Here is a 21,498-nt window from a genome sequence, read left to right as displayed (position 1 = left end):
CAATGCACTAATATTACTCTGCATCCACAGAGGGTGAGATGAGAGCCCTGTTCTTTGGGAGGAAGCAGCTTGTGTACTGGAAATGTTCCACTCAATTTGTACAACATTTGTTCCCAAACACAAACACTTTTTCTGCAATGCGTTAACTTCACATGAAGCAAATAATTTTCTGCATTTTCACCTGTTGAATTCCAAAATGCCTTTTCTCCCTTAAACCATTCCTTATCTGGCCTGCATGGAATTATCTCTCCCACTAAATAGCTGTCAGCACGTTTAGCTTCGTATTGTAGTTGCATGTCTCATCTCGTCTTCCGAAGTAAGCTTCTTGAAGCCAAATTACCATTTCTTCCTTGCTAAAAGTCTGCTAAATATAGAGCGTGAATTTCCATATAACTAAACTTTTTCCATATATGTATTTTTTAATTCTAGATGGTGACTGCAGTAAACCCGAAGAAAAGAAGACTGGAGAGGCAGCCACGGGGATGGGCTCTAGACCCAACTGGCTGATGGCAGGGGCTGCTTTTGGTAGCCTCGTGTTCCTCACCCACTGGGTTTTTGGAGAAGTCTCTCTTGTTTCCAGATGGGCAGTGAGTGGGCATCCACATCCAGGGCCAGATCCTAACCCATTTGGGTGAGTTTGGGTTTGGAAGTAATCACAAAATTGGCAGTTACGCCTGGAGGAAGCAATGCCTCCTTTGTCAGACAGCTAGGTCTGTGCTAGCCAGATATTTCAAACCCACTCTCCCTAGATATCAGAATGTGGCATGAAATTATTGTGTGCTCTGGAGAGAAGGGCACTGGAAGGGTCTTTTCCGCTGTGCAGAAGGATTGCTGAAAAGTAGATATGGGAGGCCCAATGGTTGCGCACAGCTAAGTAAGAAGTTCCCAGAGCTCCAGCATAGGCATCCCGAGGAATGCCTGCACAGAAGAGCATTCTCAGTGGTGGGAGAGGAGCAGCATTCCCTGGCCATTTCCTCCAGACCCTCTGGTTATGGTTATGGGCATTTAGTAGGACAAGACCACAGTCCTCTGAGGAGACTAGATTGGCTGCCTGGGGCACAGATCTCTATTCTCAGCAAAGGAGGGCAGCCCCAGGAGATCCCTGCATCTTCTGGTACTTTCTTGTTCCAGCTGTGGGACACACAGGGAGTTAGTAGTCTGGAGTCAAGTGTTGGTCCTTGTGTTTGGTCCTTTTTAACCCTCTCTCTGCTCTTCCTGACACATCTTTTCTCTTGTAACTGGCTCCATCTCTTCTTGCAAAAAAATTGGAGGAATTTCTTAAAAGATCTGCCTCCGATATCTTTTCTCTCTTGTAGTGCTGAATTCTTACAATTGAAGGCATGCAGCTGCCTACTGGATCTTTCCCCAGCAGGGATCTGGGCATGTCCCACAGGCTTGTCAACCTCAGCTTGTCCAAATCTGAACTCAGTATTTCCTAGTCCTCCACGCATGTTCTTCTTCCCCCATGCCCAGGTCCACTTTGTCTGTCCACCTCATCATCCAAACCTGAAACCAAGAGTTCGCACAGAATTCTCCATCTTCCTCATTTTCTCCAACTCAGTTCTATGACTTCTCTTAGATTAACCCCTTCCTCTCTATCCCTAAGTACATCTGCCTTAGTAGAGTCCTCACCATTTTTTCATTCAGGCTATTACTGTTGTCTCCTAATTGTCTCTCTTTAGCAGAATCTTCTCCACATGGCTCCAGAATGATCTCTGTAAAATGCAAATCTGATTCCACCACTCCTTTACTTATAATCTCTCAGCAGTTCCCCACCCAATACCGGGGGAAAATACTGCCCCCAATTCTCCCATATGAGGCAGGATGTGGCCCCCCTACTTATCTTTCCAAATGCTTTCTGATCTCATCCTCCTGCTTCACCTGAGTCGAACCCACTTGCGCTTCTCTGGAAGTGCCAGACTGTTCCAGTCCCCCCTCTGCCTGGGCTTGCTTTTCTGCCTTGATGTCCTGGCAAGCCCTACTCCCTTCAAAATCCAGCACAAACATTTTCTCTGTGAATTATTCTCTTATTATCACAGGGGATCCTCCTTTATGCCACATACTATAATGCTTTGAGTCAATCAATTTTTATATATGTGTTATATATGTGTACACACACACACACACATATGTATCTGTTAGAAACTCTATATTCTGTATTACAGATTTTAAAAAATGTTTTTCTTCCTGTCTAGACACTAAGTCTCCTGAGGGCAGGGAATGGGAAAAGGAATGAATATTGATTACTTACTCTGTGTCAGGTCCTGAACAAGGACGTTTGAAAATATTATTTCATTTAGAGTCTTTATCTTCTTCCATATCTGGGAGGAAGGCAGAGAAGAAAGAAAGGAACAAAAGGCCAGAGAGGAAGGAAGAAGTTTATTCCTATGTGTTAAAGCTTAGTTTCCAAAGTTACCTGTGAAAACAAGCATAAGTTTTGTGGCAGAGTAAAGGAAGAACTTTAATGGTAAATGGTGAGTCCTGGTAGCGAGGGGAGACTCACCATTCAACTCTGGGCCAATCATGTTACCTCTCTGGCCTTGCTTTTCTCACAAGAAGAATGTAACTAAACTTCGGGGGAAACTTTCTCACATATATAAAATGAGCATTTGCTTTTCAGACATTTCCTAATCCTGTATGTTAGAATGAGACATTGAAGACAGAAATGCAACTCACGAGACCAGCATTTCCCAAACTGTGTTCTGTGAGATGCTGGTTTCTTGAGATGTTAATGGTTACTCTGAGAAAAAGAAAATGCTTCTACATCAAATAGGTTGAGGAAATAGTGCGTTTCAATCTCCCTTTCTTTGTGCTTCACAATGCACATCAGCATATTAGAGACTTTTGGAGGTTTCTCAAAGTTATTTGAACATGGAATTCTTCTTTAGAACATTTTTAATATCTGACAGAATAGGTGTGTTTCTCAGAACCAGCTTGAGAAATGTTGCATTAGACCATCATCGTGAATAGCTGGGACTACAGGCACGTGACACTACACCTGGTTCACTTAAAACTTTTTTCTTTTTTTTTTTTTTTTGTAGAGGCAAGGTCTCACTATTTTTTCCAGGCTGGTCTCAAACTCCCGACTTCAAACGATCCTCCCACCTTTGCCTCCCAAAGTGCTGGTATTACTGTCATGAGTCACTGTGCCTGGACCTATCTGCATTATTTATTAATGGTGTTTATTATATGTCTCCCCCACTGGAATGTGAGCTCTATGGGAGAAAGGGATCGTTGTTCATTCATGCATCCCGAACACCTAGCACGGAGCCTGGCACATGGTGGGCACTCAAAAATATTTGTTGTTGATTTGGGAGTAGAAAAAGATCCACACTGTCTTTCATGGCCTCTTCTCATATTTGGTCTTCTGTAGCCCCAGGGTCATTCTTACACAGGTAGGAGCAGGCAGTAATGTGGCTAGTAGCCTCATCCCAGAGCCTGAGGACCGTTTTAGATTCTTAGTCCTATGTGGGCTACTGTGTATGACCTCAAGCAGGTTACTTACGTGCTCTTTCCCCCAGTATTCTCCTCTGCAAAATGGGGATAATATTAGCATTTATCTTACAGGCACATGAGAATTAAATGAATAATAATTACAGGGGAAAATCTTAAAATAGTGCCTAGTATGTAGTGCATGCTATGATTTTGAGCTTAATTTATGTGACAGCTACTTAAATGAGTCCTATGTTCTAGCTATTATTGTTTCTGGGTTTCCTTCTAAAGTTTAGTTAAATTTCTTTTTTCCTCCTCTTGCAACCTTTTGCCAAAATAGCAAAAGAATAAAATAGTTTGTGGTTGTTTTAAAAGACACACAGCTATCAGTTATTTATCAAACTGACACTGGTCTTGGGAAGGCAGAGACTCTAGGCAAGAGCAGTATTGAGGTAGAGGAAAGAAAGAAAAAAAAGCAAACTAAATAGAAACCATTCCAATGACCTTTGCTTTTTGTTCTTGGCAGAATCATTTAAAATGTTACTAACCAACATGGACTGTACTTTAATAGTCTGAGAAAGCTTGGTTACTGTGCTTACATGATAAGTTGGCAGATATCATTGATCTCATGGCAGAGGTTTTATTCCTCCTCTGTTCTGAATGTGTATAATATTGGCTCCCAGTGGGCTCTCATGATCGCACTGGTTGTTTCACACACATTATCGCTTATATGTACCCAGAGGTGGGAGGTATATTTCTATTTTATATTCAGGATGATGAAATATTACTAATGTCACATGTCTTAGAGCATGTCCTTTTTCACAGAGGTGCAGTACTGCTGTGCTTGGCAAGTGGATTGATGCTTCCAGCTTGTTCGTGGTTTTGTGGTACTGGTTTGATCTGGTGGGTTACAGGTATGTGGAATTTACCTGCAGATAGAACATCACTGAGCTTGGTTATCCGGTTTGTTTGCAAACATGCGCAACTCGGCTGAAAGTAGATACAACCACACAAATATGTACTGTGGCCAAATGGGCTGTTGCAAACAGCAACTATAACGCAGATGTCACCAAGGTCACCAGTGACTACCTGCTCTGAGTTCCTGCTTCCTCCTACCTCCGCCTCCTCCTCCTCCTGTGGCTATGCTGCTTTCCTGGACTACACTGCCATAATACTACCTAATCTCAAAAATACATAAACAAGGCTCATGTGTTAAGTAGCAGATTTATAAAAATTCTTGACTTTTAATTAAAATATATTATTTTATTTGTATAAATTTATGGGTTACAAGTGAGATTGATGATTGATAACTTTTAAGTTCAGGGGTACATGTGCAGGTTTGTTATATAAGTAAATTCGTGCAATGGGGGTTTGTTGTACAGATTATTTTGTTACTCAGGTAATAAGCCTAGTACCCGTTATTCTTCCTGATCCTCTCTCTCCTCCTACCTGCCTCTGGTAGACCCCAGTGTCTGTTGTTCCCCTCTTTGTGTCCATGTGTTCTCATCATTCAGCTCCCATTTAATGATAACATGCAGCATTTGGTTTTCTGTTCCTGCATTAGTTTGCTAAGGATAATGGCCTCCAGCTCCATCCGTGTTCCTGCAAAGGATATGATCTCATTCTTTTTTATAGCTGCATAGTATTCTGTGGTGTATATTATCGCATTTTCTTTATCCAGTTTACCATTGATGGGCATTTAGGTTGATTCCATGTCTTTGCTACTGTGAATAGCGCTGCAATGAACATACGCGTGCATGTGTTTTTATGGTAGAACAATTTATATTCCTTTGGGTATATACGCAGTAATGGGATTGCTAGGTCAAATGGTAATTCTGTTTTAAGGAATTGCCACACTGATTTCCACAATTGTTAGACTAATCTACACTCTCACCAGCAGTGTATAGATGCATAGATTGGGTAGTGGTCAAGTCAGAGTTCTTAGCCTATCCCTCACCTGATGGATACAGTGAACCCATTAAGTAATTCTCATCAGTAGCAGATTTTACTGAGGAGATGAGGGCTGTGCATTGCCATGTTGCTAGCTGCCAGACCTCTTTCACCCTTCAAGATTCCTTGCTTTTCTGTGTTTCAAAAATGCCCTTTAGAACTCCATGATGAAGCTCCATTTCCCTTTCTCCTTTACGTGTAACAGTGGAGCTCCCAGCTTTCCATGTCTGGATCCATGTCATGGATCCCACCCAGGGGTCCATGTCTGCTTACTCAAAGGCCTGACCCATCTCTTCCCAGTTACACCCTTTAGGACCCCAGAAGTATCAGTGAAGACAATCATGTTTTGGGCTGCCCTCTTCCCTCTCCCCTAGTCTTTGTGAAGAGGAGGGAGCATTGAACTTATTTTCCTATAACAGAATTATGCCAGCCCTCCTCCTTTCCCTTAAAAGGCAGTATTTAATGATTACAGTCAGGTTTTCTGAATCTAAGTAAAAAAACCCACTTTATTCTATAGCAAATACTGTATTTGGTTTATTTGAGGAGAGATGAGATGTTGTTAATACATGTTAATTAAGTTGGTGATTCAGAGTGGTACTCTAGATGCTGTGTGTGGGTTTGAGAGACTGTATCAGTAATAGAAGATTTAGGATGACAACATAGCAAGTGAATTTCTGTACACCATAAGTGCCATCACATTTGCATGGAAATGTATGTGTAATCCAGATACATGGCTAAATCGATGAGGTTGGCCAGGCCCTCTTCCTCCTGGAGCTATGTGAGCACACTGTTGCAGTCTTGTTGAGCTGTTTGTACTTGCTTGTGTATTTTTTGATAGGCATTGTATTTGGAGCCTGTGGAGGTTTGTGTGTACATAGCAGTAATCTTTCTTCTCATCAGAGAGTTTGTGAGATTCCTCAGGAAAAGGGCCAGGAATGTTTGTCAGTGCTGAGTTTGCATTAAGCATATACAGTAGCTTCTTAATCTGCATATAACTTGGAAAAGGAAAAAGAAATACATTGAGAGTTTGTTCAGCATTTATATCATGCCTTTTCTCATAAAGTAGAAGCAAAGTGCTTATTGGGCAGATAGTTAACGGCTTCATTTTAACCTGAAGAACACAGAGAAATAGACTGTTAAAGAACAGAAAAGCTGTGAACCTACTGTCTTATACTTATTTCCCCAGACAAGTAAGGTCATATCCTTGAGAGTCAAAGCTAATCTAGTTTTGCTGTCTCTCTGGAGTGTTAAATAGTAGCTTTAAAGACTCTAAGAGAAGCAGATATAAGGCTTCTAGAAGGCTGCTTGCAGTAGAAGAAAGCAGGGCCGTAATTCACCAGCTTCGTCTTGCTTTCTGATCACTTACTCACCTGCAATAAGTTGGAGCTCAAGCTTAATTATCTGGAGGTGGTCCCCACTTTTCACCGTGATTCGTCTCTGGAAACCACACAATAAAGCAAGTTGTGGCCAAAGGAATCCTGTTTTCCCATTGTACAGTTTACGTTGACAATCCCAACTGGAGACTCAGCATGAAATTAATTATGGCAGTGACTGAACAATTTCATACAAGCAAAGATACAGGTGCTTTAAATGTTGATAGCGGTTAAATTAGTAAAGCCAGAGTTCTATTTTTTAAAAAGGCTAGATATAGTAAACACATTGATAGGACCCCATTGTACTGTAGTGTCCAGATAATTTTACTATATAGAAAACTTGATTTATTGAAAACTTACATGTCAGTTGTTATAACTGTTATTGAAATAGTTACTATTACTTCTCCTTGATGTCTTTGATGTTGTACAGATTTGGGGGAGATTATTGGAAGGGCTCAAACAAAAGCAGTTAAGGAATACAGTTAAGTGAAAAAGGTAAAGTGACTAACAGTGCATATCATATACTATCATTGGTGTACAAAAAGGAAAGGAAATGCATGCACATATGTATTTCTTTGTATGTGTAGAGTATCTCTGGAAGGATGCAAAGGTAAGTGTTTACGCTGGATTGGTTGCCATCACTAAGGGGAACAAATGGGTTATGGGTCAGAAAGTTCCTTTTGTAGCATTTGAATTGTAATTTTGAATTTATAACCTACTTAGTACAATTTTGGTGGATTTAAAATATAGAGCCTATTTAAAAATAGAAATAAAAATGATAACAGTCAAGATAAATTTGAGAGATGTTTTCATTCCCTCTAGATAATTCTCTGTAGTAAGACAAAGAGAACAATATTATTCTAACATCTTTAGATTAGAATATCAAATTCGGGATCATTCTTTTAAAAACAGTCATTGTAAGCCGTAAGTAAGAAAAATTCAACCTCACTAATCGTCAAATAAGTGCAATTTAAAATGTCATAGCATTTTCGACCTTAATTTGGTAAAGATTTTTGGCATTATTACATACATTTGGTAAAGATTTTTACCAAATTAAAGGTGAAATTTTGGCAGGATTTAAGAGGTGTCGAGACTTGGCAAGTTTTCTGCAGGAAGCAAAGACAAGTATTAGGTTTCCTGAAAGTTGGGTATTAGGTTTCCTGAAAGTTGGGTATAAGGTTTCCTGAAAGTTGCTTTCAGGAAAGCAACTGGTCACAAGTCATGACTTTAAAATACTTATGCCCCTTAACATAAGAGTTGTGTTGCTAGGAATCCGCTTTAAGGAAATAACAGGTAATGTGGTAAGGGGTCATTGACAAAAAAAGATGTTCATCACACTGTTGTTTTAAAAGCTTGACGTAGGAACCTTCACAAATGGCCGGCAATAGGAAAATGATTACTTATATTGTGGTGTATTTATCCAGTGAAGTATTATATGTACATTAAAATGTTTTAGAAAAAAATTATTTACACTAGTAAATGTTCCTGATATAATGTTTCATACAAAGCAGCATATAGTCTTTAATATGTGGTACAAGTCCATTTATGTAAAAATACTTCTCTATATACACAGAAGATGACTTAGAAATACACAGAAATATTGGCTGTGGTTATCTCCATCTTAGACAATCCTTAATTGCTTCTTTTCAGTTCTGTATTTTTAAAATTTCTAAAGCAAATAGGCATTACAGTTGTTTTATTTTAAAATGAAAAAATTCCATTGAGAATCTAGGTATTTGAAGATCTCCCTATGGAGTTAAAGTCCATGGGTTGTAGAGGACCTTGGAATCTAGTTCTCATGCTCATCTGAGAGATGTTCTTTTTGAAGTGGGGAGAAATAGGCAGTCAGGCAGGTGGCATTGCCCTGTGATGTTGCAATGGAATGTATTGATGAACTTATTGAGCCATGGGGCATTAAGATGCCGACTGGGGCCACTTTCTGCTTCCCACTCCTTTCTGGAGTTCTTGGCCAAAGTAGTGAAGAGCCCTTGAAGGGTGGGTCCCAATTATACAACATGGATTGGAATGTTTCAAAAATGCCGTATTTTCTATGGAAAGGGGTTATATTGATGGTCCCAAGATGGAGTGGACCCTGCAGTGCAATTTCAAAGCTGATTTCACAAGAATTGAGGGAAAGGTTATGTGACCTCAGCATTGGCTCAATAAACTAAGATTTACAGAGTGCCTGCTGTGGATCAGGCAGAATGCATAGCTCCTGACACCTAGCAGGCTGTCGGGTAATGAATGAACTGATTGCAGAATTGCTAAAGCAGTGAGCCTACAAATGCTACCTCTTCTCTTGGGGCTGTGTGGTTGGAAAAGTCAATGTACCTCTTGTAGGACAGGTGGCAGCATTTAGATGGACAGAAATTCCTTAGAAGCCCCTTAACAGAAGCGTTCTAGAAACCACACTCTACCTGTTTTGTAATGTCCTGCATATGATTGGTTAAATGCAATGAACATATTTTTGGTATTGCAGATAATTTTAGTTTTTATTGCTGTTAGGATCTTAACAGCAATTACATAAAAATACCTTTTTCCCTCCTCCTGCCCTTTCTGAAGAAATAGCACTGAACTGAGATTTACTAGATCCACATTCTACCTCCAGTTGAGACAATAACTGGCTGTGTGACATTGGGCAAATCACATTAACCTTGTCAGACCTTAGTTTTCTCATCTGTCTGGAGACTGGATCAGTATACCCCTAAGGTCTGTTCTGGTCCTAAAGGCTATAAATTGGTCATCCTCTAAGCTCGACTGCTTTCCTGTCTGATTCGTTTCTCTCTCTCACAAACAGGAACAGCTTCAGCTGCGGGGCTCCTTTACCTGCACACATGGGCAGCTGCTGTGTCTGGCTGTGTCTTCGCTGTCTTTACTGCGTCCATGTGGCCTCAAACACTTGGACACCTTATTAACTCAGGGACAAACCCTGGGAAAACCATGACCATTGCCATGATATTTTATCTTCTAGAAATATTTTTCTGTGCCTGGTGCACAGCTTTTAAGTTTGTCCCAGGAGGTGTCTACGCTAGAGAAAGATCAGATGTGCTTTTGGGTGAGTACATTTGAAAGATCTGGATTAAAATAATTGCTCAAAAATATCCTTATGGCCTGACCAGGATTTAGCACCTTATGTAACTGGTGGAAATAAACAGGATGATCTAGCTTTCTTAGTAAAATAGACTCTCTTGATTAAAACACAAAACCTGGAAAGATGTTTAAATTATAAATTAAAATCAAATGTATTAATTTACCAGCGCATTTCAGTAATACTTATTACTACAAAGGTCTTTTAAATTAATTAGTTGTGAAAAGATTCAGTCCATACTAAAGCGTAAACAATGTAACACTTGTGTTATACGATGTGTTAGGAAAAGGTATGATCATGATACTCATGCTGCCACTTTAGTGGTTGGCTCGTAAATATACATAGGGATTGTGATTTTTTTGGGTTCCCCTGAATTTTATTTACGAATGTTTTTTGAGATGAAGTCTTACTCTGGCAGTGGTGTGATCATAGCTCACTGCAGCCTTGAGCTCCTGGGCTCAAGCGATCCTTCTACCTCTGCCTCCCAAGTAGTTGGGTCTACTAGGTGTGGGCCACCATACTCCACTAATTTAAAAAAATTTTTTGTAGAGACGGGGGTCTTGCTATGTTGCACAGGCTTGTCTTGAACTCCTGGCCTCAAGTGATCCTCCTGCCTTGGCTTCCCAAAGTGCTAAGATTACAGGTGTGAGCCACCACACCTAGACTCTATTATTTTCACTTACCGTATTTGTAACAAAAAATTCATATATCTTAGTTACGTAAATGGTAAATCTCCAAGTCATAGAACAAATATATTTACCATTTTAGTGGTTATGAATTTGCATACCAAAATTATAATTTAATAAACTTAGCTCAGTTTAATATTTTAAAAATTGATTCACATACCAAAATTATAATTTCATAAACTTAGTTCAATTTTAATATTTTAAAAATTGGCTTCTGGCAATAATACAATTATTGGTGTATACCAGGCATACATAAATCGAATGTTGTGAATCATTTTAGTTTATATAATTTTAGCTTAAGTAACATGTCAAATACTTCCACAAAATGTTTGAAAGATGAGGAGAAAAAACATGTTAATAAAGGATCTACTTGTTCATTTGTTCACTTATTCATTAAAAACATTAACACGATTTCACTGGTTGTCTACATTTTGAAAAAAAAAATGATCATGTACCTTATGTTCCAGGAACAGTGCCAGATACTGAAGATTATTTTTTCACCTTTTAATCTGTATAAATTTGTGGGGTACAAGTGCAATTTTGTTACATGCATAGGTTGCATAGTTGTTAAGTCAGGGCATTTAGAGTATCCATCACCCTAACAGGGTACACTGTATCCATTAATCAATTTCTCATCATTGCCCCCTTTCCCACCCTCTCACTCTTCTGGTCTACTTTATCTACCATTCCCAGCTGCTGAAATATTAAAAACACCCACTGTCCTTGCCTACCTGGAGCTTTAGTTGAATGGGGGAAACACCATATATAAAACGAGACAAATACTTAAGAAATTACAGTTGTGTGAGTGCTACTCAAGAGAAGTGAAGGCTTCTATTTAGGTTCTGTTTTTTTTTTTTTTTTTTTTTTTTTTTTTTGAGACGGGGGCTTGTTCTGTTGCCCCAGCTGGCGTGCAGTGGTGCAATCATAGCTCCCTGTATCCTTGAGCTCTCCCCTCAAGCTCCCAAGTAGCTGGGTCTCCAGGCGCACACCACCATGCCTGGCTGATTATGTTATTTTTTGTAGAGATGGGGTCTCACTTTATTGCCCAGGCTGGTGTCAAACTCCTGGGCTTACACAATTCTCCTGCCTCGGCCTCCCAAGGTGCTGGGATTACATCTCCCTAGGTTCTGTTACAGTTTCCCTGGTGCCCTGACAGACATCCAACTACTCTGTACATTTTGCCATATGCTTTTCTACCCCATGAGCTAGACATCTGTCAGGAGAGGCTGGTTTGAAAGATATATTTTAAAATTACATGAAATATTTTTGAATTAACTTGGAGAATTTGGTACTTCTGGTAAATACTCAAGCTTTCATCTAATGAGAGAAACACATTGCTGCATTTCCTCCGTGGTAACCTTGGCTTTGCAAACTTTGTATTTCTTCTGATTTCTTTCAGGTGTGTGTACTCTCTCCTGCTTTGTTTTCTTGTCCAATGCCCTGATTTTTTTCTTATGCCAGCTTGCTTAGGGATCTGCCATGAGAAGAAAACAAATGAAAGTAAGAGCTATTCCATGCATGAGTTTGTTTCTTTAGAATTTTATGAACGATGAGTTTTTTTTTTTTAGTTTCTTCTCACTACTTATGGGATTGTAGAAACAGTGCATAATTACAGCTTCATACAACTAAGAACTTTAAAGAAAAATAAGAGTGATGTTATCTGATGAGGCCACAAAAGCCAAGAAATGTTGGTAATATTCAGAGTAGCTTTTAATACAACCGAGTTGAAAAGAATCTTTATTATATCAGAATTTAGCTATAAATTTATTTTCTGGATTCCTCCTGCTATTTCCTGGAAAATTGGACACCGCTGTTTTTGCTTGGCTTCTGACTTTTACTTGACATTTCTTAAATGCCTTAATTTATTAATTTCCATATGGCAGCATATGTCTGTTTCCATTCTTAGTATGTATGGTTTTAGATGAAGTAAGTAAACTTTAAGTGTAAGCTAGTTTGTTGTGCATCCCAATTTAGCTCCAGTTTATTGGCTGGCCTGTTGGCACGCTGTGAGTTCCAGCATGCATCCTCTGTGAGGCCTCTGTGCCCTCACATCCTGGGGCAGAATTTATCACAACAAGCACTGCCATATTAACAGCCTACATATACTCCCTTGTGATCCTCAACCTGGTGCACGGAAGGGCTCTTATTACATCCCTATGGGAGCTCAGAAGGCTTCACTGTCCCCTGCCCAATCAACAGTCAGTCACCAACACGTTCAGCAACCTAACAACTAGGAAATACTCAAAAAATTCAAAGAAATATGCATCGGGAAAAGGCTGGGGTCCTCTCATTTAAAGCACGATTCCTAGAACCCTACCTGATATTTTCCAGTTATCAAAAGCACTACTAGAGTAATTGTTTAGGTTCTGAGATAAATTAAATCAGTACATGAATTTCCAGGGTATGTTCCTTTAAAAGAAATCTCAGCTGCTGGAATACAACATTGGAAGGATTTTTGGATCAGACTATAACATATTCTTTCTTTCTCTTATAACAGGGACAGTGATGTTAATTATTGGGCTGAATATGCTATTTGGTTCTAAGAAAAACCTTGACTTGCTTCTTCAAACAAAAAACAGTTCTAAAGTGCTTTTCGGAAAGAGTGAAAAATACATGAAACTTTGTAAGTATAGTTTTACATTCTTAAAAAAATTAATTATATAAAATTCTAAACATATGAAGTTAAAGAGTATAATGATCCCTCATGTATCCTTCATCCAGTTTCAGCAATTCTCAACATTTTGACATGTTGTTAACAGCTATCTTCTCTACTTTAAAAAAAAAATTATACTTTAAGTTCTAGGGTACATGTGCACAATGTGCAGGTTGGTTACATAGGTATACATGTGCCATGTTGGTTTGCTGGACCGATCAACTCGTCATTTACATTAGGTATTTCTCCTAATGCTATCCCTCCCCCCTCCCCCCACCCCACAGCAGGCCCTGGAGTGTGATGTTCCCCGCCCTGTGTCCATGTGTTCTCATTGTTCAATTCCCACCTATGAGTGAGAACATGCAGTGTTTGGTTTGTTGTCCTTGTGATAGTTTGCTGAGAATGTTGGTTTCCAGCTTCATTCATGTCCCTGCAAAGGACATGAACTCATTTTTTTATGGCTGCATAGTATTCCATGGTGTATATGTGCCACATTTTCTTAATCCAGTCTATCATTGATGGACATTTGGGTTGGTTCCAAGTCTTTGCTATTGTGAATAGTGCTGTAATAAACATACGTGTGCATCTGTCTTTATAGTAGCATGATTTGTAATCCTTTGGGTATATACCCAGTATGGGATTGCTGGGTCAAATGGTATTGCTAGTTCTAGATCCTTGAGGAATCACCGTACTGTCTTCCACAATAGTTGAACTTATTTACACTCCTACCAACAGTATAAAAGCATTCCTATTTCTCCATATCCTCTCCAGCATCTGTTGTTTCCTGAGTTTTTAATGATTGCCATTCTAACTGGTGTGAGATGGTATCTCATTGTGGTTTTGATTTGCATTTCTCTAATGGCCAGTGATGGTGAGCATTTTTTCATGTGTCTGTTGGCTGCATAAATGTCTTCTTTTGAGAAGTGTCTGTTCATGTCCTTTGCCCACTTTTTGATGGAGTTGTTTTTTTCTTATAAATTTTTGTAGATTCTGGATATTAGCCCTTTGTCAGATGGATAGATTGCAAACATTTTGTCCCATTCTGTAGGTCGCCTGTTCACTCTGATGGTAGTTTCTTTTGCTGTGCAGAAGCTCTTCAGTTTAATTAGATCCCATTTGTCAATTTTGGCTTTTGTTGCATTGCTTTTGGTGTTTTAGTCATGAAGTCTTTGTCTATGCCTATGTCCTGAATGGTATTGCCTAGGTTTTCTTCTAGGGCTTTTATGGTTTTAGGTCTAATATTTAAGTCTTTAATCCATCCTGAATTAATTTTTGTGCAAGGTGTAAGGGAGAAATCCAGTTTCAGCTTCCTACATATGGCTAGCCAGTTTTCCCAGCACCATTTATTAAATAGGGAACCCTTCCCTCATTTCTTGTTTTTGTCAGGTTTGTAAAAGATCAGATGGTTGTAGATGTGAGGTGTTATTTCTCAGGCCTCTGTTCTGTTCCCTTGGTCTATATATCTGTTTTGATATGAGTACCATGCTGTTTTGGTTACTGTAGCCTTGTAGTATAGTTTGAAGTCAGGTAGCCTGATTCCTCCAGCTTTGTTCTTTTTGCTTAGGATTGTCTTGACTATGTGGGCTCTTTTTTGTTTCTATATGAACTTTAAAGTAGTTTTTTCCAATTCTGTGAATAAAATCACTGTGGCTTGATGGGGATGGCACTGAATCTATAAATTACCTTGAGCAGTATGGCCATTTTCATGATATTGATTCTTCCTATCCATGAGCATGGAATATTCTTCCATTTGTTTGTGTCCTCTTTTATTTCATTGAGCAGTGTTTTGTAGTTCTCCTTGAAGAGGTCTTCACATCTCTTTTAAGTTGGATTCCTAGGTATTTTATTCTCTTTGTAGCAATTGTGAATGGAAGTTTACTCATGATTTGGCTCTCTGTTTATCTGTTATTCGTGTATAGAAATGCTTGTGGTTTTTGCACACTGATTTTGTATCCTGAGACTTTGCTGAAGTTGCTTATCAGCTTAAGGAGGTTTTGGGCTGAGATGATGGGGTTTTCTAGATATACGATCATGTCATCTGCAAACAGGGACAATTTGACTTCTTCTTTTCCTAATTGAATACCCTTTATTCTTTCTCTTGCCTGATTGCCCTGGCCAGAACTTCCAACACTATGTTGAATACGAGTGGTGAGAGAGGGCATACTTGTCTTGTGCTGGTTTTCAAAGGGAATGCTTCCAGTTTTTGCCCATTCAGTATGATATTGGCTGTGGGTTTGTCATAAAGAGCTCTTATTATTTTGAGATATGTTCCATTAATACCTAGTTTATTGAGGGTTTTTAGCATGAAGCACTGTTGAATTTTGTCAAAGGCCTTTTCTGCATCTATTGAGATAAACATGTGGTTTTTGTCTTTGGTTCTGTTTGTGTGATGGATTATGTTTATTGGTTTGCATATGTTGAACCCACCTTGCATCCCAGGGATGAAGCCAACTTGATCTTGGTGGATAAGCTTTTTGATGTGCTGCTGGATTCGGTTTGCCAGTATTTTATTGAGGATTTTTGCAGTGATGTACATCAGGGATATTGGTTTAAAATTCTCTTTTTTTTGTTGTGTCTCTGCCAAGCTTTGGTATCAGGATGATGCTGGCCTCATAAAATGAGTTAGGGAGGATTCCCTCTTTTTCTATTGATTGGAATAGTTTTAGAAGGAATGTTATCAGCTCCTCTTTGCACCTCTGGTAGAATTCGGCTGTGAATCCTTCTGGTCCTGGACTTTTTTTGGTTGGTAGGCTATTAATTACTGCCTCAATTTCAGAGCCTTTTATTGGTCTATTCAGAGATTTGACTTCTTCCTAGTTTAGTCTTGGGAGGGTGTATATGTACAGGAATTTATCAATGTCTTCTAGATTTTCTAGTTTATTTGCATAGAGGTGTTTGTAGTATTCTCTGATGCTAGTTTGTATTTCTGTGGGATGGATGGTGATATCCCCTTACCATTTTTTATCATGTCTATTTGATTCTTCTCTCTTTTCTTCTTTGTTAGTTTTGCTAGTGGTCTATCAATTTTGTTGATCTTTTCAAAAAACAAGCTCCTGGATTCATTGATTTTTTTGAAGGATTTTTGTGTCTCTATCTCCTTTAGTTCTGCTCTGATCTTAGTTATTTCTTGCCTTCTGCTAGCTTTTGAATTTCCTGGCTCTTGCTTCTCTAGCTCTTTTAATTTTGATGTTAGCGTTTCGATTTTAGATCTTTCCTGCTTTCTGTTTCGGGCATTTAGTGCTATGAATTTCCCTCTACACACTGCTTTAAATATGTCCCAGAGATTCTGGTACATTGTGTCTTTGTTCTCATTGGTTTCAAAGAACATCTTTATTTCTGCCTTCATTTCATTATTTACCCAGTAGTCATTCAGGAGTAGGTTGTTCAGTTTCCATGTAGTTGTGTGGTTTTGAGTGAGTTTCTTAATCCTGAGTTCTAATTTCATTGCACTGTGGTCTAAGAGACAGTTTGTTATGATTTTGGTTCTTTTACATTTGCTGAGGAGTGCTTTACTTCCATTTATGTGGTCAATTTTGGAATAAGTGTGATGTGGTTCTGAGAAAAATGTATATTCTGTTGATTTGGGGTGGAGAGTTCTGTAGATGTCTATTAGGTCTGCTTGGTGCAGAGCTGAGTTCAATTCCTGGATATCCTTGTTAACCTTCTGTCTCATTGATCTGTCTAATATTGACAGTGGGGTGTTGAAGTTTCCTATTATTATTGTGTGGGAGTCTAAGTCTCTTTGTAGGTCTCTAAGGACTTGCTTTATGAATCTGGGTGCTCCTGTATTGGGTGCATATATATTTAGGATAGTTAGCTCTTCTTGTTGAATTGATCCCTTTACTATTATGTAATGGCCTTCTTTGTCTCTTTTGATCTTTGTTGGTTTAAAGCCTGTTGTATCAGAGACTAGGATTGCAACCCCTGCTTTTTTTTTGCTTTCCATTTGCTTGGTAGATCTTCCTCCATCCCTTTATTTTGAGCCTATACGTGTGTGCATGTGAGATGGGTCTCCTGAATACAGCACACTAATGGGTCTTGACTATTCAATTTGCCAGTCTGTGTCTTTTAATTGGGGCATTTAGCCCATTTACGTTTAAGGTTAATATTGCTATGTGTGAATTTGATCCTATCATTATGATGTTAGCTGGTTATTTGCCCATTAATTGGTGCAGTTTCTTCATAGCATTGATGGTCCTTACAATTTGGCATGTTTTTGCATGGTACTGGTTGGCATGTTTTTGCAGGTGCCGGTTGTTCCTGTCCATGTTTAGTGCTTCCTTCAGGAGCTCTTTTAGGGCAGGCCTGGTGGTGACAAAATCTCTCAGCATTTGCTTGTCTGTAAAGGATTTTATTTCTCCTTCACTTATGCAGCTTAGTTTGGCTGGATATAAAATTCTGGGTTGAAAATTCTTTAAGAATGTTGAATATTGGCCCCCACTCTCTTCTGGCTTGTAGGGTTTCTGCCAAGAGATCTGCTGTTAGTCTGATGGGCTTCCCTTTGTGGGTAACCCGACATTTCTCTCTGGCTGCCCTTAACATTGTTTCCTTTATTTCAACCTTGGTGAATCTGACAATCATGTGTCTTGGGGTTGCTCTTCTTGAGGAGTATCTTTGTGGTGTTCTCTGTATTTCCTAACTTTGAATGTTGGCCTGCCTTGCTAGGTTGGGGAAGTTCTTCTGGATAATATCCTGAAGCGTGTTTTCCAACTTGGTTCCATTCTCACTGTCACTTTCAGGTACACCAATCAAACCTAGATTTGGTATTTTCACATAGTTCCAAAGTTCTTGGAGGCTTTGTTCATTTCTTTTCACTCTTTTTTCTCTAAACTTGTCTTCTCACTTTATTTCATTAATTTGATCTTCAATCACTGATATCCTCCTTCCACTTGATCGAATCAGCTATTGAAGCTTGTGCATGCATCACGAAGTTCTTGTGCCATTGTTTTCAGCTCCATCAGGTCATTTAGGGTCTTCTCTACACTATTTATTCTAGTTAGCCATTCGTCTAACATTTTTCAAGGTTTTTAGCTTCCTTGCAATGGGTTAGAACCAGCTCCTTTAGCTTGGAGAAGTTTGTTATTACCTACCTTCTGAAGTTTACTTCTGTCAACTTGTCAAAGTCATTCTCCGTCCAGCTTTGTTCCATTGCTGGTGAGGAGCTGTGATCCTTTGGAGGAGAAGAGGCACTCTGGTTTTTAGAATTTTTGGCTTTTCTGCTCTGTTTTCTCCCCATCTTTGTGGTTTTATTTACGTTTGGTCTTTGATGTTGGTGACATACAGATGGAGTTTTGGTGTGGATGTCCTTTTTGTTGATGCTGATGCTATTCCTTCCTGTTTGTTAGTTTTCCTTCTAACAGTCAGGTCCTTCAGCTGCAGGTCTGTTGGAGTTTACTGGAGGTCCACTCCAGACCCTGTTTGCCTGGGTAACACCAGCGGAGGCTGCAGAACAGGAAATATTGCAGAATAGCAAATATTGCTGCCAGATCCTTCCTCTGGAAGTTTTGTCCTAGATTGGCACCCACCTGTATGAGGTGTCTGTTAGCCCCTACTGGGAGGTGTCTCCCAGTTAGGCTACATGGTGGTCTGGGACCTACGTGAGGAGGCAGTCTGTCTGTTCTCAGAGCTCAAATGCCATGCTGGGAGAACCACTGCTCTCTTCAGAGCTGTCAGACAGGGACGTTTAAGTCTGCAGAAGTTTCTGCTGCCTTTTGTTCAGCTATGCCCTGCCCAAGGAGATGGAGTCCCTAGAGGCAGTAGGCCTTGCTGAGCTGTGGTGGGCTCCACCCTGTTCGAGCTTCCTGGCTGCTTTGTTTACTTACTCTAGCCTTAGCAATGGCGGATGCCCCTCCCCCAACCAGGCTGCACCTCGGGGGTTGATCTCAGACTACTGCACTAGCAGTGAGCAAGGCTCCCTGTGTGTGGGACCCACCAAGCCAGGCATGGGAGGGTATCTTCTGTTCTGCTGGTTGCTAAGACCATGTGAAAAGCACAGTATTTTGGCGGGAGTGTCCTGTTTTTCCAGGTACAGTCTGTCATGGTCTCCTTGGCTAGGAAAGGGAAGTCCTCTGACCCCTTGCACTTCCCAGTGAGGTGATGCCACACCCTGCTTCAGATCACCCTCTGTGGGCTGCACCCACTGTGCAACCAGTCCCAGTGAGATGAACCAGGTACCTCAGTTGGAAATGCAGAAATCACATGTCTTCTGTGTCGATCATGCTGGGAGCTGCAGACCAGAGCTGTTCCTATTCTGCCATCTGTTTCTCTACTTTTTTTTGTGCTTTAAAGCAAATCTCTGATATCATGCCATTTCCACCATAAATACTCTGTATTGGTTTTATTTTACTTCTAACATAGATAAGAGAATTCAACATGCAGAATTTCCAAAATAATTTGTTCTAATGGTTGAGAATATTTACTCCATTTCTTGTTTTCCTTTTTTGGGGGAGATTATGTTAATGTTTGGGATGCTGATGAACTAAAATCTCAAACATGAAATTAGTTTACTATTCAATATAGTAAACTCATTTAAAATAGACTGGATTAAATAAAAATGTATTTAATGTGCAGATAGTGTGTTAAGTAGTTGTTAAGTAGGATATAAAGACATGTGAATAATGGTCTCCACCTTCAAGGACTTGGTGCTTTACAAAGGAGACAAAATATTATAGTGTAAAGATATAAAAAACAATTAAGAAGCTATATAAGTTCTCTATGTATTTCCAAAAGAAATATCACAAAACAGACCATTACATAAAAACCTTCATATGTGTTTCATCTTAATTTAAAAGATTATATTTCGCCAGGTGCAGTGGTTCACTTCTGTAATACCAGCACTTTGAAAGGCCAAGGCAGGAGGATTGCTTGGGGCCAGGAGTTCGAGACCAGCATAAGCAATGTAGTGAGACCCCATCTCTACAAAAAATTAAAAAATCAGCCATTTGTGGTGGTGCACCTGTAGTCCCAGTAGTCCCAGCTACTAGGAAAGGCGAGGGCGAAGTGGGAGGATCTTTTGAGCCTGGGAGGTCAAGGCTGCAGTGATGGTGCCACTACACTTCAGCATGGATGACAGAATGAGACTCTGACTCAAAAAAAAAAAAAAAAAAAAAAAAGAAAAGAAAAGATTCTATTTAAACTTAGGGAGAAATGAGATTTTTTTGTGTGTGTTTTCTTATGTTTTGGTATATCCCTTGAAACAAATAACTAGCAGTTTTTGTTTTTAATCCTGACAGTCTTTGTCTTTTTTTTGTTATTGTTAAGAACCATAATTCTTTAATTCACTTGTCAAATCGAGGCATTTGGAACAGTTTATTTACAGTTATTTAGTCATTTTTGTGTGATTAAAAGACAAGTTTCTTAGAGCAATTTTAGATTCATAGGAAAATTATATGGAAAGTGCAGAGATTTTTCCGTATGCCTCATGCCCCCACATACATACAGCACCCCCCACTATCAAAATTACTCACCAGAATGATACATTTGTTATAATAAATGAACCTACATTGATACATCATTGTCACCCAAAGGCCATAGTTTACATTAGGGTTCACTTTTAGTTTTGTACAGTTTAGGGGTTTTGACAAATGTGTAATTACATGGATCCCTCAGTGCAGTATCATACAGAATACTTTCTGTGCCCTAAACATCCCCTGTGCCCCACCTAATCATCTATTCCTCCTCCAAACCCCTGGCAACCACTAATGTTTTACTGTTTTCATTGTTTTGCGTTTTCCAGAATGTCAATTTTTGTCTTTTAAGGGTTTAATCTATTTTTACCATGATTTCTGAATGTATATTTATTTAATTTGATCATGTTACTTTTCTATTTCATTTTCCACTTTTTCTAGGTATGTTTTTTCCTTTTTCTTTTTGATTTTTTTTCGTTGATTAGGGTTTTTTTTTTTTCCTTAGCCTCTCCTCCCCACTCCTCTTTCTAGTTTGGAAATTATACTTTCAATATCTATTCTTTTAGTAGTTGGTTGTTTTTCTCTCAGCACACTGAAGATATTATTCTCCTGTCTTCTGCTGTTGAGAAGTCAGCTGTCAGTGTAATTGTTTTTCCTTTGAAAATAATCTGTCTTTTCTCTTTGGCAGCTCTTAAGATTTTTCTTTGTTTTAGTGTTCCATAGTTTCACTGCGATATATCCGGATGCAGATTTTTTCCTCCATCTTGCTTGGTAGTCTTCAGGCTTTATGAATCTGAAGAGTCGTGTCTTTTATTATTTCTGGAAAATTCTCAACATTATTTCTGCAAATATTGCTTCTTTCCCATTCTTTCTCTTTCTTTTTGACTCCAATTAGATATGTGTTGGACTT

The 21,498-nt window shown here is 39.2% G+C and overlaps 1 protein-coding gene across 2 annotated transcripts in view; it reads left to right on the top strand.

Moving 5' to 3' along the window:
* CWH43 (cell wall biogenesis 43 C-terminal homolog) overlaps positions 1-21,498 on the top strand; it is a 79,990-nt gene that overhangs the window by 7,832 nt on the left and 50,660 nt on the right. For both annotated transcript variants that reach the window (XM_030801220.1, XM_030801221.1), the window contains exons 5-8: positions 430-631; positions 4,258-4,346; positions 9,553-9,810; positions 13,027-13,152. In XM_030801220.1, the coding sequence (XP_030657080.1) occupies positions 430-631; positions 4,258-4,346; positions 9,553-9,810; positions 13,027-13,152 (675 nt within the window). The remainder of the gene's footprint in view (positions 1-429; positions 632-4,257; positions 4,347-9,552; positions 9,811-13,026; positions 13,153-21,498) is intronic.

This window comes from Nomascus leucogenys, chromosome 20, assembly GCF_006542625.1.
Source record: "Nomascus leucogenys isolate Asia chromosome 20, Asia_NLE_v1, whole genome shotgun sequence".
NCBI classification, from domain to species: Eukaryota; Metazoa; Chordata; class Mammalia; order Primates; family Hylobatidae; genus Nomascus; species Nomascus leucogenys.
This window is presented reverse-complemented; position numbering and strand designations above follow the sequence as displayed.